Source organism: Hydra viridissima, unplaced genomic scaffold, assembly GCF_058129835.1.
Source record: "Hydra viridissima isolate aposymbiotic clone 2 unplaced genomic scaffold, HvirCarnegie_v1 scaffold_13, whole genome shotgun sequence".
In the NCBI taxonomy this organism is placed as follows: domain Eukaryota; kingdom Metazoa; phylum Cnidaria; class Hydrozoa; order Anthoathecata; family Hydridae; genus Hydra; species Hydra viridissima.
Genome location: NW_028324312.1, coordinates 1486778 through 1505556, shown reverse-complemented (window position 1 = coordinate 1505556; position 18779 = coordinate 1486778). Strand labels below are relative to the sequence as shown.

At 30.1% G+C, this 18779-nt stretch overlaps 1 protein-coding gene across 12 annotated transcripts; it reads right to left on the bottom strand.

Moving 5' to 3' along the window:
- Positions 1-6183: 6183 nt before the first annotated feature.
- LOC145194865 (potassium voltage-gated channel protein Shaw-like) lies at positions 6184-17473 on the bottom strand. Of its 12 annotated transcripts, XM_090070410.1 has the most exons (9): positions 15736-15916; positions 15213-15341; positions 14704-14827; positions 10044-10332; positions 9487-9827; positions 7933-8427; positions 7471-7645; positions 7129-7327; positions 6184-6843 (listed from the first exon to the last, which is right to left on the bottom strand). In XM_090070410.1, exons 2-9 carry the CDS (start codon positions 15233-15235, stop codon positions 6246-6248), a joined length of 2244 nt encoding a protein of 747 aa, XP_089926536.1. In that variant the 5' UTR covers positions 15236-15341; positions 15736-15916; the 3' UTR covers positions 6184-6245. The 12 variants fall into 12 exon arrangements, 8 of the variants coding, with proteins under 8 accessions (XP_089926536.1, XP_089926537.1, XP_079928694.2 ...); XR_016446214.1 differs by lacking the exons at positions 15213-15341; positions 15736-15916 and adding an exon at positions 17225-17473 and having other exon boundaries at positions 7471-7638; positions 14704-14861; XR_016446213.1 differs by lacking the exons at positions 15213-15341; positions 15736-15916 and adding an exon at positions 17225-17461 and having other exon boundaries at positions 7471-7638.
- Between the last annotated feature and the right edge of the window lie 1306 nt (positions 17474-18779).

The window sequence follows — 18779 nt, the reverse complement described above, 5'->3', positions numbered from 1 at the left end:
TGCTATGTTCACCAATTCACATCTGCGTTCCTGAGAGAGAGAGGTTTTCGCGCTATGTTCGCGCGTTGAAGTTCTCGCGTTAAAACTAGATTGTTATGCCTTAGTAGAAAGTGTAGCCCAAGTTCAAAATGCATATACTTAATGTGAATCATCAAATGATAAGAAAAGCCGAAATAGATTGCAACCCAGATGTTGGCTTTTATCTAAGATGGCAAGGTTTGCATTGTTAGACCACATCCTTGCTCACGTTTTTAGCATTTTTTTGGACTAAGTTAAACTTTTCTTTGATTTTATTTTGGTTATCTTTTATTGGTTATCTTGGTTATCTCTTATTTGTGTCTACGTTGAATATTTTTTCACTCTGTGCTGTGAATGTAAAATGAAATAAATGTACTAGTAACAGCGATGAGGACAGCGAGAGATAACCAGCCTCTGTTTCAGACACTGCTGCAGCAGGATTTTATTTTATGGTTCAAATCATGGTGCCAGATAGTAATGATGGTTGTTATGATAAGAAAAAAACATCTTCTAAGAAATGGCTGGTTACCTTCGAAGATCTACAATTTTACGGCAGGTTCAAAACTCTTCGAGAGAAAATTCAATGACCTGCAGCTGAACATGTGTTCACCATTGCTAGCTCACTGAACTCACCATTGTCAGCTCACTGAACTCACCATTGTTAGATCACTGAAGGAGGCTCAAAGGAGTTTTACATAAATATTATGTGTTATTTCTCTATCAGGTAGTATGATGAGAGGTAATTGGGGTTCTTTCATCTTTAGACCCTTCACTAATTACAAAGACCTGCACAATTATGGCAAAAAAATGTTAAGATCCAGGGATACTAGTTTGCAACTGAATCGTATATGGAAGCCACTCCAACGGATAAGAAACCAGTCCTTTAAAAAAAATAATTGAAAAAAACAAACGAACATTGTCTTTAGTTGTTTTTCGCATCATTTTTTTTCCGGCACACATGGTTTGCCTCATTATTTAAAAATTTGAATGAAGCCTTTTTTATAGATTTATTCCGCTCAAGTATCGAACCAGGTGGTTAACGATTAAAAAAACCATACTGATATCTATTAGATTATGTTTCTTCTATGAATAGAAGCATTTTACACTAAAATCAAAGAAAAATTTTTTAGCTTTGTGGCTCTAAATAGTTGAAGGACTTGATTATTTATTGCCTAAACCATTGAATATTTTAAAACAAATAAGACCTATATCCTGATAATTGTTCAGACTTCGAACAATGTTCCACTATGTCCAAGAGGAAGGGTGTGTTCAGACAAGCTTGAAGCAAAGTACAAAAAACCTTATTGTAATAAAATATTATTATTAAAAACCTTTGCTCTTCGCGCAACCTAAACCTTGTTGTGAAATTATTATCTCAGTAATTCAAAACCGGTTTCAACTATTAAGGAGATAATTAACTTTTTTTTTTTGCGAGCTTTTAAAATTTCTATATTGTTTAAAACTGGATGGTCTTTGTCAATAGCATCCGTTTTTTTACGGATCACTTTGTTAATATTATTGATGTATTAGCTGAAAACGGAAATTCAACAACAAGAATAAATGCATATCAAATGCTTATAGCTGCATGCAGATTTTCATTTGTTGTGTGAATAGCATCAGGGGCGTAACAAGCGCTCTATGGATGATGCATGCAATACTTATTTGAACAACTATCTGGTTAGAGTAAATAGACTTCAGCAAAATGCTGACGTGCAGCAAATTCGAGTACAACTTGAACATCTACATAAAGATTTATTTTATCCTGGCAGGCTGTATTTAAGGCATGAAATGAATAATATTTTTCATAATTACCGGTAAAGGTAAAACCCCAGTTTTTGGCATTTTTATTACTGATAAAACCGATTCACTAATTTTTTTTTTTTTAAAGAGTAAGAGCATGCTTGAAATTATGCAAACCAAATGGAACGATTTCGGAAATTTTAAGGGGTTTTTAGGCTATTAAAAAATTGATATACCGCGTAATCAGGGTATGTAATGTTATTATAAGACAATATACAAGTAGGATTATTATATCTACCAAAATTTAAAAGGTCTTTTTTTGGTTGTCTATAACCATAAAATCTTTTTTGAGATGTGGCTTTCATAAAACCTACAAGCTTTTGTGTCTAGTATACAAGCTGTAACTGATACTTAATTTCTGTTTTTAGTTAAACTCAATTCGAACTCACCCCACGGGGCGGGATGAGTTCAGACAGTTGTTGTTTTTTATGTTTTAAGAGATCTGGGTTCTAAAACACTACCTGGTACACTGGTATCGTACCGTGACATTACAATTGATAGTTTTGTAGACCAGCATACTGGTATAAAAAGGTTTGAAATGAACACTGGTATAAAAAGGTTTGAAATGAACATTTTTAATAAACATTTATCAACAAGAACATTATTAGGGCCGATTGAAATTCATGATGTCACTGAAACCCTGAATGCCGTGAATTTCGGCATTTGCGTGAATGCCGTGAATTTCAAAAAATGCAGTCAATTTCTGTGGTTTTTTTGTGAAATGAGAAATTTATATGAATCAAATTCATAGCTTTTGTAAGTAAATTCTTTTTTTAATTTTTATTGGTCACACAGTCACACTCACATAGTCATTATGTGGTTGAGGTTACTTACTTAATGTAACAAACAACATCGTTGACGTCACTTTTAATTTCCGGCTTTAAACTTTATCATTTTGATAGTTTTATATTTTACTATGGCTCTATGTGATGAGTTTTATTAATATATTTTATGCATGTATTTAGATATTTTACTCTGAGAGGTCTGAGGAAACGGACACGCCTGCGTGGCAGCGCATGGCATATCAAGATGCTGCGGCTATATTGACACAGTATTACTGTCCTGCTACGGTAATGCGTTTCACCCAGCCAGCAGTTCGTTTTCTACTGACAGTACGTCTTTTGGATCCACAACAAGTGAAAACACGGACACTCAACGATTTCTTCAACGGTATTCCTTTAATTGTCCAGTGTGATCACTTAATAAGTCTATTAAAAGATGTTGAAATGCACCGTGAATTTGCCGTGGCTTTACTTTGAATTCACGGCATTTTTTAAGAACGATGCTGTGAATTTTACCTTCTATTACCGTGAATTTCTACTAGCCCTTAACAATATGTTAACAACTAAACACTATCGTTCAATAAAGCTACAATCGATAGTTGGGTACCTTACCCATCACAAATACAGTACTGGTACAGGAAGAAAAAAAATTTATAATGTATATTTATCCACTTAAGCATGCTATTCACAATTGTCTACTGAACACTGCATAACGCCTTGTCTCAGTTTCCTTGGTGGTGCCAATAGACCAACAATATCAGACAGAACAACAATATATATATATATATATATATATATATATATATATATATATATATATATATATATATATATATATATATATATATATATATATATATATATATATATATATATATATATATATATATATTTCGGTAACGTCTCATGTGACAAAGTGGTCTGTTATTCTGCGGTTTTTTTTTCAGAAATGATACTTCAAAGTCTGGTAATTTTTTTTTTTTTTTGTATACTTTTGTAATAATAGCAATTTAACATTTTTCTGACTTTTTGTTTGACACTTTCACTAGCAAAAATATCATATTTTATGCATTTATTCTTATTCGCCAAACAAAATTGATGGATTGGTAAAATTTTCCAAATTTTTTCATTACAGATGCACCATCAGTTGTAGCTGCCAAAGTATCAGAGTCCAGACAAATTCAAATTCTTTTAGTTTTTCTCTAACAATCGCCCCAACACTTGGGACTTTTGTTAGAGAAACAACAAAATTTGTTAAAAGGACAACAAAATTTGCAGGCCAAAATTCTTATCATTCACAAAGTCTAATTCCAATTTTTTTACATAAAGATTGATATTCATAAAAATCTCCTTTTACGATATGATGTGTATTCATCAAGAGTAATGCTAAAACGAGTTTTGTCTTTCGTTATTTCTTCGAATTGTTTTTTTTTATAAATGTGTTTGACCTCAAAACAGTGCTTCTTATAATTGATTTGATCGGTTTCGCATTTTTATTGACAAGTGGTATCCTTGAACTCTTAAACGTTGATTTTTTTGCTCATGATTTGGTAATTCATCAATTACCACTAACTCAGACAGGACAACTGCTATGGAATCTTTTTTTTATTCCTAAAGAAGTGATCGATTTTTCAAATTTTTTTTTCAATTTTGGTTGCTACTTATTTTGCTATATTGACCTTATAATAGCATAAATAGTTAAAATAATATGATGTATTAATTCAAGATGAGAACTCATTCCTTCATAGATCCTTCTTTGCACTTGATCAGTGATCCTCCTTTGCACTTGATTTCTTTGCTACAAGTTTTGAAAGTGTTTTAATACCCCAGAATTATTGTCTCCCTTCTTCTTGTTTTTTTTGCATTTTTCATAAAACAATTCTGTTATCTCTCACAGTCTGTTAAACGTCTTTTAGGAGTTTGAAAATTAGGATAAAAGTATATAACCAAAAGTAAATATCATAGTTTTATGGTTTCATGGTTTAACTATTAAAAAAGTCGGTTATAACAATTAAAATACCAATTGATAGTTATTCCAATTATTAAAAACTTTTTTATATTAACAGCGGTAACAGATGCAGTAAAAACCGGTAACGGTAATTTTTTATCCGAAAAATTACCGGTGAAAAACCAGTTTCTTAATATCGGTTTCCATGCCCTGGCAGTATTGAAATGGCATTTTCGTCGAACAATGAAGACTGTGTGATTATATTACGTCCAGTTGATTAAACAGATCGATCCAACGAGTTTTTCAAAACTTTCATTTAAAGTCATTTTTTTAAATTTCTTCCGAATTTTTAATTTTTTTATGTTAAAAGTAAATAAGTTTTTAAGTCAACAATCATTTTTATTTAATCTGCTGGATTCTAAATAATAAGTTGACAATTCTTGATTATCTGACAATCATTTTTCGAACTTTTTTCTACAGGAGTGGTGAAACATCCACTATTAACCAGCCATTAGGGGGTGGGTGCTATCAACTACTGTAAATAATAGTACTGTAATACTTTTACGAAAGTTGTTATACTATTATATGAAATGTATTTACTAATAGAATAAAAAAATTGTAAGGATGTTCTATGTTCTTAAATCTGTGTAGTCATTGTTATTATTTTGAAAATCAATGACAAGCTTGTGTAAAATAGATCTAGTTTTAGTTTTAGTAAACCAACCGCGTAATATAAAAGGCATTGCTATATTCTGCTTCTCTGCTAAAAAGCCAGATGCTTCTTTTATAATGCGTAGGGGAGACCGGGGCTAGTTGGCTACAGTTTTAGCTTTTGAGCTCTGTGCATTTCTGGGTGAATTTTTTTGAGGATATCAAATTGCACTTCAAAAGAATTTGGCAATTTATTCAAGTGCCAAACATTAAAAATACTAATAATTGGTGGCCCAAAAAGGGCCTCCAAAAAAGAAAAAAATATGTGCCAACTTATCCCGGCACGGGGTAAGTTGCCTATACTCTTAGGGTTAGTTGGCACACCATATAAAAAGAGACAAGTTTAGCAACATTAAGCATATATCTCAAACGCAACTTTTATATGAAAAGTCTTGATGATTTTTATCCAACAATATTTTTTGACATTAACTTTTATTGCCCGAAAATATTGAAACACAAAATGTGACTGGTTAGAGTGAACCATACAATACCTCAATTTATTCGATTTTACTTGAAGCTTATGCTATTGCTTTTTAAAATTGAAAAAGTAATTTAGTTACAAAAATTAAAAAATTAGTAAAAAAACAAAAAAATCGCTATAACTTCAATGCGCATGCGCATATAGCCCTGGTACTACACTGAAAGATGAATTAGTTAAGTGGGAAGTGAATTTTGAAAATTTCTGGTGGAAAATTCCAAAGTTAAACGCAGTGTGTCAACTTACCCCTGTAGCCAACTAGCCCCGGTCTCCCCTTATAAACAAGCTTAAAAGTCTTTAAGGATTTGATAACAACTAATTTGCTTTGCACTTTTGCACTTTGGACCCTTAAAAATGCTCTCTTTTTTTTTTTAGATAAAATTTTTTATGATGAATCACTGAAATCATAAATCTGAAAAAATGGATGATAAAGATAAAAATGTGAGTAACGTAATTTGTTTTTTTGTTTTTGCTTTTTATTTTTTTGTTTGAGATTTATTTAAAATTATCAACTGATTAGTTCGTGGAGTCCTTCTGGTTCTGGTACATACAAGTGGTTGTTGCTTCGTTTTCTATTGTCTTTATATAAAATTATTTTGTTTTGTTCAAAATCTTCCTTGGAATGAAAGTCACTTAAATTTTGCGCACGGAAATTAAGTTCAGTTTTTAAATTTGATCCATTACGCCCTTCCAGATTTCGTCCAATTCCGGATTTCTGTGATTTGGATAATACTTCTTGAAGATCAGATGATTCATCAATAATTTTGTCAACATTTTCACACGGTGACAATATTGCCATAGGAATTGTGCAAAAGCCCGAACTTGTTACGGAGCTTGTTTTGCTATCAAGAGATTTATCGGAATTATGTGAGTTCATTCCTTGATATTGAGATAAACAATTTATTTTATTAATACTGTCATTAGAAGAGAAGCCGCCGTTTGTATGGGATTTCTCCATTACTCTTTGAATGTTTTTTCCTGTTTTGTTTATATTTATATAGGCTGTATCTGGTCTGTTTGTTGTGAACGTTTCGCTTAGTGCCCGGCGAGGAGATATTTTTTGAGTATGAGAGGTAATATACAGTGACGAACGTTCTCTCTGAAATCTAAAATAGATTTGTGTGGAAATGCGTTTGTATATGTGAACATATTACATGTTTAAAAAAAGTAAATTCAAAAGTAAATTTGTTTCGTAAAAAAATAAAAAAATAAAAATATATCTTGAGATTTCTAGTCGAATTTTTAGTTAAGCGATGCAAGTTTGTAACAATGATTTCATTCCTGTTTATTGAAATTCCTTTTTACTCAGCGTATCTTTCTGCTATTGCAAATGAATAGAGTAAAGGGGAAGGGGTGGGGAGGAGAAAACAAAGAATAAATAATTGCGTAACCTTTTGCTTTGGGAAATATCTTTAAAGATATTCGGAGTACTTGGGTAAATAGGAGCATCGGGTTCTTCAACTGAACCAATAGTTTGATGGGTAGATTCTGAAACCAATGCATTTGCAGCCCCCACTAGAGCGCTTCGGTGTTGAATAGGTTGTTTTAAGCGTGCTTGGGCATAATGATAAAACAACTTAAAGTTGTTCCCTAAATGAAGAAATTTTTTCTTTTCTTAACTTATTAACAAAACGAAACGTTTAAATATTTCTAAAAAAGAAATTAAACCTCACGAGATTGGTTTAAAGTGATGAGCATTTTAAATTTTTGATTTTTTTGGTAAAAACGCTCACCTATAATAGATACCGGTAAAGCAATAATAAGAACACCACAAAGTGCGCACAACACACCAAAAAACTTTCCAATTGTTGTTGTTGGTACAATGTCTCCGTAGCCTACCGTCGTCATGGTTACAACTGCCCACCAAAACGATTCTGGTATAGTTTTAAATTTGGTGCCTTCTGATGACTTAAATAAAATAAACCGTTGTTAAGATTTAAAAGCTGCTTTTTTCTTTCCACAACCAAAACTTGTTAACAAAATTTTTTAACTAAATTTCGGCAAAAAAATTATTGCTGCAAAATTAAAAAAAAAAACAAACCAAAAAAAATGAAAATAATAAAATAAGATAATTACTTAATTTTTATCATTTAACAAAATTTTCTTTAAAAACAATGGGAATGGGAACTATAACGCATCTAAAAACAATTGTATTACCTCCTCTCTCCATTCAGTTAATTGTGTTTTTTACTTACCGCATTTTCGCAGTAAAAGACAATTGTTGCAAATATGGCTACTGGAATAGCAAGAAGCAAAAGCAATAAGAGTAACTCTTTTGAACTTGCAATTAACGTATGCTTTAAAATTTGAAGACCAGTTGACAAGCGGAAAAAGCGAAACAGACGGAACAGACGAGCAATTGCAAAAATGTGAAACCATTCTCTATTCCATTTTCCTAAACTCCTTTTTTTTATATAGTCGTTGCGACCAAGAGATGCAAAATGTCCAACATAAGGTATAATAACAATAAAGTCAATTAAATTCATGGCGTTCATTAGAAAAGACGCCTTATTTGGTGCAGATAAGAACCGTAAAAAAAGTTCCATACTAAACCACACAAATGAGGCGATATCGAGCGAAAGCAGAAGATCTGAATATAATTGATTGGGAGTAGCAAGTTCCAAGATTGAATGAAAACACAGCGAAAGTACTGAGAGAAGTATGAAGATTAGGGAAATCATAGAGATTATCTGTAAATAAAATATTTTAAATTTTAAGTTCTATACATGTTTATGGTTTATTTAAAGTATATATATTATATATATATATATTATATATATATATATATATATATATATATATATATATATATATATATATATAGTTACTTAAGATGTATTTGTATTTATATACATACAAATATAATTATATTTATATAAATACAAGTACATATAATTATACTTTTATTTTTTGAATAAAAGTATTTTTGTAAAAGTTTTTTCAATAAATATTTAAACCCAATTACAGATTTTTTTATTGTGAATTTTTATTGTGCATTTTTACTCAACTTTTAAGCAAAATAAATTTTAAGGTTCGGGGGTCGACATAAAACCTTTAGCATCTATGAAAATGCAAAAAAAAAAAAAAAAAGGAGGTGAAATTGAATAAAAACGTTGTAAATGTTTTTCTAACCAGTTTTTAGTTTTCATGAAATTTTTTCTCCTGCTTTGCGTTTCTAAATTTAAGTTTGTTATGATCAAAAAACGAATTTTTTTTCGAAATTTGCGCTCGTTTAAAATTGTAAAAGGTAAAAATTTGTAAAAGTTGTAAAAAGCTTTTTTTTATGAGAATGAAATAAACAAAAAGTATTTTTTTCTATTCTAATTTTTTCTTACTTTTGATTTGATTGAAAATTTTAAAAGGGCTCTCAGCCTTTATTCAGGTTTATTTTTCAATTTGAAAGGATAAACTCGTAGAATAAATTTCTAAAATCTTTGAAATTTTAAAAATTCATCATGTAACTTGATGTATTTATAAAAACCATCATGAAACATGTAACAAAATATTATATCTCGCTAACATAACCCAACCTATCGTAAACATAAGTGTTTTTTTTTTCAAACGAAGGAAATTTTTTAAAAGGAGTTATTTTTCCTCGAGGAATGTTTTTTCTAGATTTGAATGTTTTCCTCGTTAATTAAAATGTTTGTATTATGATTTATAACAATACGAGATTTATCAAATTACACATATTGTTATTTTACGAGTTTTTTTCACTATTTAATATGAAAACTAAACGTAAAACTTACACGAGCAGCTAAACATGAGTTATGTTTCTCAAACAAAAACCAAACTTTTTTTTTAAAACGAAAGAAACGAGACGTTTTGTGTTTATTCCAGGTGGCACTGCTCAAAGACTCTATCATAGCGTTAGTGCCTTTGTCCTCAAAATAGTACAGTTCTTGTACATTGTGTTCCTCCGGAGGTCTTAGCATATGGTTATCGAAAACTTTTAAATTTTCTTCAGCGTCTCTATGTTCAGTGTACTTAGACCAACAGCAAGGTTCCATTATCTTTTCGTCTAGACCCCAGTAAGATAGCTCTGCTTCAAACATTGGACCGCAGATATCTGATGGAGCATGTAATTTGCCTAAATATACGATTAGAACTATAGCTATTAACATCTACTAATCTCTTCCCACCTTAAAAATGTATTTGCTATACGTTTACATCTTTTTTAAACATCATGTTGACATTTTAAATTTGCTAGAGTGGAAGTTATAAATATCCGTTTTTTAGGTACATATATAACTGAAGAGTAATTTTTAGTCAAATATCTGTTTTAAAATTTTATGAAATAACAAACCCGTTCTATAATAGTTTATGATCTGTGAAAAAGCGTGTGGATGGCGATCAAAGAAATATTCATCTCTTATTGGATCATAAGCATCGATGCTTGATTTCCCTTTAATTGCAATCCACCCAAGCCTTGTATCGGGAAAAATTCGCAACGTCGAACGGAATGTCTCGTGTCTACAACCGCCCACGTTTATTACTATCCTGTCATTTTGTTCAGAACTGATGTAACTACTTTCTTGAGGTTCCTTGCCAATCGAGTTACACTCTGTTGGAGACGGAGAACGAGACCGTGAGTCCTAAATACAAATAAATATAATTATTATAATAAATATTGTATAATCTATCTATACATCTGCATATACATACCTTTTAAAACCATAATTACATTGAGTTTGACAGAATCAAAATGACAAATTGTTTTTCCTTCCAGAAACAACAAAATTGGAAGACTCCTTGTAAAAAGTAAGCATCGTTTGTGTTTTAAAAAAATATGAGAAAAATATTGAACGACAAAAAAAAGACGCCCTTCTACCACTTAGAAACTTAGACTTTGTAAAGTCTTTTGAATGTTAGTTACATTTTAGAAATAAGTGTTCGTTTTAGCCGAGGACCAGCGGTTAAAAAAAAAAAAAATCCTGATTAGTTAAACGCTACTTATTAAGTTGTTACAATTTAACACGTCTTTTACTAAAATTGCTAAACGAAATAAGAATTTTAATGTAATCTATTACACTGTCCATCTAAAAGCGAGTACTTTAGCCCTAATCCTTTTAATGTGTTTTAACATCTTTTATTTTATTTATTTTATTTGTTTTTTTTTTTTTTTTACTTGTTTCATGTTACTAAAAAATCATTTTAGTTGTGGATCTGATGAATGTCTTGAAATAAATACTTTTCATGTTCCCTTCTTTAAAGTTCATAAAAATATCTTCAACTTAAGCTTGGGAACTTTGCATTTATGGTCAAATTTGTTGCGTTAAAATAAGTAAATCTTGTATGAAATACCTAGAAAAACTACTTCATAATTAAGTTGTTCTTAAAATGATTAACCTCACGATTTCTAGAACTTCTATGCTACTTTTAAAATCTTGAACTACGTAAAATATATAAAGTACTATTTTTATCAAAATATATACCATTAATATACCATATACCGTAAAATTTATATACCATATACCGTAAAATATATACCATTTTTTTAAAATATGTACCATTTTTATTAAACGCTTCTCCATTTAACTTCTTAGTTAATCAATAAAATGCAGAGAATACGTTTGAAAACTTCGGATTTGTTAGATGCCATGTGAGAGCTGTTCATCAGTGTTGTTTTTTACATCGCTTTATTACTAATATATCTCTTTGGTTTTCGCAATGTAACCTTTTGTTGAGAAATGTTTGCAAGTAAATGGTTATAGTGTATTTCCATCTTCTTCACCTGCGCTTCTATCGGCAATTTTTCACGAACAAAAGCAAATGTAAGATAATATTTATACAAAAATATTATTAAACCAGCTTTTATTTATATTAAACCTTAATAAAATATTAAATCTGAAAATGAAGCTCTCACATTAGATCCTCCCACAAATTATTGCTTTCAAATTCGCAGTGTTAAAAATTTTTGTATTTTAAAATTTTCAAGTTTAAGAATTACGCGGGATTCTTATGAACATAGAAGATTTTACATAAACAAAAACCCGCGTTAAAGTTCGTTATTGAACTAATTTTTTAAAATTTACAATGACGAGTAATCATTAGTTAATATTGTGATTACCCGTCATGGTCATCATTTTGGCCTAATGAATCACGACATGATGAACATGGACCATGATCATTGTCGCCGTCATCTTTATCGCTGTCGGTTGTGAGCAGAAGTAGATGATCTTCTTGTTTTTAAGTTGCTTTTTTTTTTTTTTAAGTTTGTAATATTTTTCGTTAAGATATCTTTCAAAGGTAAATTTTTTATTAAAACTATTTTTAACTTTTTTTTAAAAAAAGTTATTTTTCGTTATTTTTTGTTACTTTTTATGTTTTAATTTGTTAATTTGTAGGTTTTTAGATTTAAATTTGTGGGGACTTTTATTTTTTTGTTGAAATTTTTTTTTTTTTTTTTTGTGGTGAAACAACTTTAAAATGGCACGAGCAACTTTATTTATCAAGAATTTTTGTCAATACGCTTTTCGAAATCTTACATCATCTATATTCTACCTGTACATAAGATATATTCTACCTGTACATAAAATATACTCGGCCACTTAAAGAAAAATTTGCCATCAGCAAAGGACTGGGACTTCAAACTCGGTCGTTAATTGGTTATGAACTTTGATTCTTATCTTTTGAAAATTGATTATAATCTTTTGTCAAAATACGAAACGCAACCAGTCTTTTCTGAACAGTTTTGCAACAGTATGTAAACTCCGCTGATTAACAATATGCAACTCACCTTTTCCATCAAATTAACATGCTGGTCTGTCAAAATATTTTGGACAAACTTTATGATTCTCACATCTTAAGGTAATACGTTAACGTACACTGATTTGATTGTAGTCGAAGTGCAAATGAAAAATTCTTATGCAAACGAGCATTACAAGTGAAGGTTTTTTTGAAAAGACAATACCCTGTAAAGGCGGTAAAGGCTGCTTGATTCCATCGAAAGAGGAGCAAGGCGAATTGTTAGGCTAAAGGCGAGTGATTTGGCTAAAAGCCGTTTAAAATACCTAAAATGAAATTAGAAGGAAACACATCGAAAGAGAAACAAAAAAAAAGTATGATAAGGTCTTTATTTGCTTCAATTTGCGTTTGTCTCGTATAAGCAATGCTGAAAGCAATACAAAAAAGTTCTAACTTTTCATTTGCTGTCTTATAAATATATAAGAAGTTCAAAATAAATATGTAAGTTCTTGTAAACTTGATTAGCAAATGATTTCCTAAAATTAGAAGGTACAGTGGTACTCAGCACATTTTTCCATGAAAAGTGTAAAATTGCTGGCTCCCAAACCTTAAAAATTACGTTTTAAATCATTTAAATTTATCGTTTTAACTTAACCTTTTAAATAAAAGTGTTGGAAGCTTTTTTTGCTCTTTAGTTTTACGGCTAACCAGGTGCAAAGAAAAGTTAATACAGGATTATTTACAAAAATAGTAAAGAAATCTTTTTAACATTCTCTTAACATAAATGTTAATATTGAAGTACAAAAGATTATTTGTCAAATAGTCAGCTATTACAATATTACTTTAAACTTCCAAGTCTAAATTATATGTATAATGTAAACAGAGAACGTTGTCTTTTATCCTCTCCATATATCATATAATATCATATAATTTATGACGACCTTTGTTGATTATAAAATCCCCTAGGGAACAACTACTAACATAGGAGTGAACGATATGCATGAACAAATAACGAAAAATTGGACAATTTTGTAATTAGTTTATGAAAAATAACACTAGTTTTATAGCCAACTTTTGAAAACTTTTTGCAATCAAATGAAATACTTTCGCCACTTACTACATCTGCAGGCGAAATCTTTATAGAAACCTTCTGAACAACCATTCTACAAATGCGTGAGCTTATTACTTCATCTTTATTATTTCAGACGCATTTTAAAATTTGCAATTTCTTTAAAATTGAATAACAGCCATTTTTTTTTTGAAGATGTTTATGTCACAAATTTTATTAATTTGTAAAATAAACATCAGTTTTTTTTTTTTCTTTTCTGCATTTTTTGCTTCAACAAAAAAATTCAACAAAAAGCCATTTAAGCGAATTAATTTTTGAATAAAAACCAGAGCATTTCAAATAACAAAGCAAAAGAAATACAATATCTTTCGAGACCTCCGATATTATCGCTATTTCAAAACAATAAAAATCTGCGCATTTTAATTTCTAAGTTTGCCAATCAAATATCTAGTACACTTAGATAGGCCGTCATTAAACTGACATCACAGTGTCGTAAAAAGCAATGTTTCTTACATTAGGAGTGTATTTTTACCATTAAAAACTTTTTCAAACCTAGCCATTAGTATTAAATTATAGTGTAGGATTTTGTTACAATTAAATCAACAGTTTTTAAATAAAAAATCATGTAACATTTAATTTCATTTTTAAAGAGGAAGAAATAAAAATTTCTTATTTGAGAATAAGAGCAGAAATTTTGGTTTAAAAAACCTGTTTGTTTGTTATAAAACTGGAAAACCTATCCAGACAAATGATCTAGAAAAAGATATATAAGAGAACGTCACTAAAAACAGAGCGCGATAAGCGTTTACACATTTTTTTATATTTAAAAAAACGAGAAGATGAAGAAGCGCAAAAACGCGTTAAATTGTACCGATCGTTAATATAAAAAGTTGTATCAAGATTTGAGTGTTGTTTTTACAAAACAATCTACAAAAAAGCAGCAACAGTAGTAGCAACATGCAGAGGAATATTGCGCAGAAAAATGTGCGTAAAGGAATGTGTGTAGAGGAACGTGTGCTGACGATAGAATAAGAAAAAGGAGAGCTCGAGGTATTAAGAAATACTAAAAATTTACTATATTAAAAATGGCTGCAGACGATGAGCATTCAGTAAAATCAATTCTGAGTTCATGTCTAGATTTTTTTCGCTTTTTCCTTTTTGAGAAAAATAAAAAATGTATAAGTTTTTACCTTTTGCTTTTTAAACTCACCTCATTTAAGCACGATCCAACGACCGATTTGCGTCTTTGACGCTTATGATGAGTAGCAAAAGCGCTCCTTTCTTTTGGTTCAAAGTTGCGATTGCTGTTACCAAAGTGGTTCATACGATGGTCACTATATGGAATTTTCTTTCGTTAAAAAATAATCACTAAAAACAAAAAGACATTTTTCCACTCTTTTAAAGTTTATGTGTGTGAATCTGATTGTTTGTGTGCGTGTATTGTTTGCGTGTTATATGCGTATTATATGCGTGTATATGATTTGCGTGGATGAGTAAATTATTTAAACTTCTTTCAGGGACTTTTCTTTCTTACACAGCAACCCTTGCTCGGATAAATATATTTCTAACAAGTAACTGTATTCCTATATATATATATACTTGTAACCTCACTACAAACGAGTGCTAAAGACTACGGTAATCTTGCAAATGATTAGAAAATGATTAATTACTGTTTAATAATTCAAATTTAAGTTAATCACTAAAATCAAAATCAATTACAAATGTAACGGATCGGCATGCATTGATACATAATCACGCGATAGACCAGCGTCTGGGGCTAATAAGTCGTTCAACTCAGAAGCAATCTCGGCACTACTGCATTACTATGTGAAACTTTCCGCTCTACATCTAACGTAAAAAAAATGTTCTCTTGTTTTATGGGCACAGACAGAAGGGGCACAGATAGAATGGCATAAAGCTTTGTAACTTGAAATAAATCGCCTCAGAAGTTTTATGCTGAACAAAAAGTTTACTTATGCAGGAAATCGATCGAAATTAAGAAGACAAAAGGTTGCTGAGAAGAACTCTAATTGATAAAATTACTTTGTTTTATAAAAACTATGGTACTTAATTAGTATTGTTAATGATAAAAAAAAACAAAAAAAAAACCTTGCATAAATTATGCTTAAAAACGAAGTTTTTTAACACCATAAAACTTTGGAGCAGGTAATTTATGAATATACTTTTCAAGAAATTTGTATAAAACAACAAAGAAGGTTTTTCTAAATTAACATTTTCTTACATCAGTGGAAACTGCTGCAATAAAACCCAAGGTCCTACTGACATATTTTGAAAAACTTCTAAAGATTGAGTTTACTACTGAACATATTCAATTTATCAAACTTGACTTCACAATATGTCAAACGATAATACTTTATCAGGATTTATTTATCACTCCATCCCATAGAGTCATATTGCTGAATATTGTGAAACGCAGACGCCGACCAACAAGTTATACTTTGTTGGGCTTTGTTAAAAGCAGACGCCGGCCTACAAGTTACATTGTTGAGCATTGTGAAGCACAGACGCCGATCTATAAGTGATAGCTTTAAACTTCTGCTTTGAGTAGGCGTGAAACTATTAGAGCATATTATCATAAGCATATTATCATATATTATCATATATTAGCATAAAAAATTGAGACTTTGATAGTTCATTTACGTAATAAGTATTAGTAGAAGGAAAGTGAAGTACAAGATAAGAAATCTTTAAAATAAAAACAACAACTGAAAAACCTTAAGAACTTTCAAACAAATCGGTTTCATTTAACACAGGACTAACATACAATTTTAATGAGGAAGCTTTAATTATACAATTCTACAGTTAATAAATTCAATGATAAATCGTGTTGATCAAAAGTTGTTGATTGGAGTGTTATAAGCATATTTACATGCATACTTATCAATTTCTAAAAATTGAAAGGAATTCAATTTTTGCATCCAACTACGTAACAAAAACGTGTGTGTGTGTGTGTGTGTGTGTGTGTGTGTGTGTGTGTGTGTGTGTGTGTGTGTGTGTGTGTGTGTGTGTATGAGTGTGTATGTGTATGTGTGTGTGTATGTGTTTGTGTGTGATATTTGTTGGAGGCGAGTTCGTTTACATAAAAGTCAATAAACAATTTGCTGAACAATATTACATACAACGATGCTGTAATTTAATGCCTTGCTTAAACTAATAAAAAACAAATAAAATAGAAAGAGATTTTATCTTTTCTAAAGAGTGCTATCAATGAATATCTAGTGTTGATGGTGGCAATAATTAAATATTATTGATTAAAGTGAAAATAAATGAACTGCAAATAGCTCTCATTACTAATTCGCAGTCCTAAAATTCGTAAACTGCGAAAGTTGAGTCTCACACTCCTTGCACTACTTTCTGCGTAAAAAAAAGTAAAAAAAACGATCAACTGTTTTTTCGTTTTCTTGGATTAACTGATGGGGCAATTTCAATGGAATAAAACCCTTCAAGAATAAATGAGGGCTTCAATCATAAAATGAACAGCGGAAAGCTCGTTTGGTTTGCGTTTATTTTCTGAAGAACAGATTTTTAAAAATTTCTTTAACTATACGTTGAAAGACAAACGCAGCGTTTATTTACTTTTCGGAAAATTTTTTATAAACATCATTTTTTTTTCTCTTAACAAATATATTCTTAAAACGGAATTGATGAACTTAAAAAAATATGTTATAAACCAATAAAGAAAAAAATGCTTATTAAAGAATTTACTTTACCCCATTAGCTACACAACTACGATTTCCCCGAAAGACATGCGTTACTTGTGTGTAGCAGTGTGGTTTAAATTTTTCTTTGATTATGCGTTAGCATGGAAACTAATCATGAAAGATCTTTCAATTTGATTACAGAGTTACCACAGCTTTGCTTTCTCTTTTCTTTTTCCTTAAATGAAATAAATAAATAGATGTGTTGGAATATTTCTGCCTTTTTCCCAAGTGAGTTGAATACGCTTCAATTTAAAAAGCTTAATTTCAGCTAATGGATAAAACAAAAGCGACCTCTTATTTTGAAAATAGATCTTTCGTAGCGAATTGTTATTTTTATTGACTGTGTTCACGCAAGTGAAGCAGAAAAAAAGAAGAAAGAAATGATTTAACGCTTTTAACAAGATTTAACGACATAACGAGAAAAAAAGTTTTCGAACAATAAATTTTTTTCAAGAAATGAAAATTTTTTTCGTAAGAAAAATTTGGTTTAAATAAGAGATTTTGTGGAGTTGTTCAACGCTGGAGTGAGAGATACTTTACAAAAAACTATTGAACGGTCAGAATATATGCGCCAATTACATTTAATCCGCCTCAAAGATTACGAAAGTTTTCTAGCATTGTTTTCGCGATTTAAAAGGAAAGGAATGCATCCTGGCTTATTTCAGTTTCGAGTTATTAAGAAATGCTAGAATTGAAATAAAGTATGACGCATGTTTCGTATTATTAAATATTAATCATAAATGTAAATTGAAAACCAGTTTGTATGTGTTTGTTTATGGAAAGAATTGAATCAAAATATAGTGGACTTAATCGATACTTACTAATTTTATAACTTGCATCATACCTTGACCGACACCAAAACCTGTTAAATCATGTTTTTCAAAACGTGGGTTCTCTAAAGCGTAATGTTAATATTACGCTTTATTCTTATACCACCATTTTGATACAATCCAGTGGGAACAGTAAGCTTATAAATTCGAGATTTAAATTGAAGAAACAACAGTTTATTTATTGCAAAATATTTTAATTACAGCTGTTTCCTGATTTTCATCAATTTCTGATGCACTGCAACTTTCAAAGAATGACTAATTGTCACGTGACTAAAAGACTAAAAGAATGACTAATTCTTAAGACACGTAATATTCCATTTCAAATGTTCAAACTTGTAAAAGTATGGAAGGATTGAAGATAACCCCTTTACATTAATGATAACAACTGCGTTTAAACCGCTTCACATTAAAGACAATACGAAAATGAAGAAATGGAGATGTATACCTTGTAGAACAGATTAAATAACATTTATCCCTTTTATTTACATCTTTATTTATCCTTTTTATTTATATCTTTATTTATCCTTTTTATTTATATCTTTATTTATCCTTTTTACTTACATCTCTATTTATCTTTTATGACACTTATTGTTTTAATCTCGCAGTGCTAAGGGTTTTTTTTTCTTTGCGGAATTTTGTTAAATATTTTTGTTTGAGTTTTTTTACATTTAGTCTTATTTAAATTTATTTTCGCAAAATTTCAGCCTGCCGTAGTAGTTGACTTAAAAATGCCA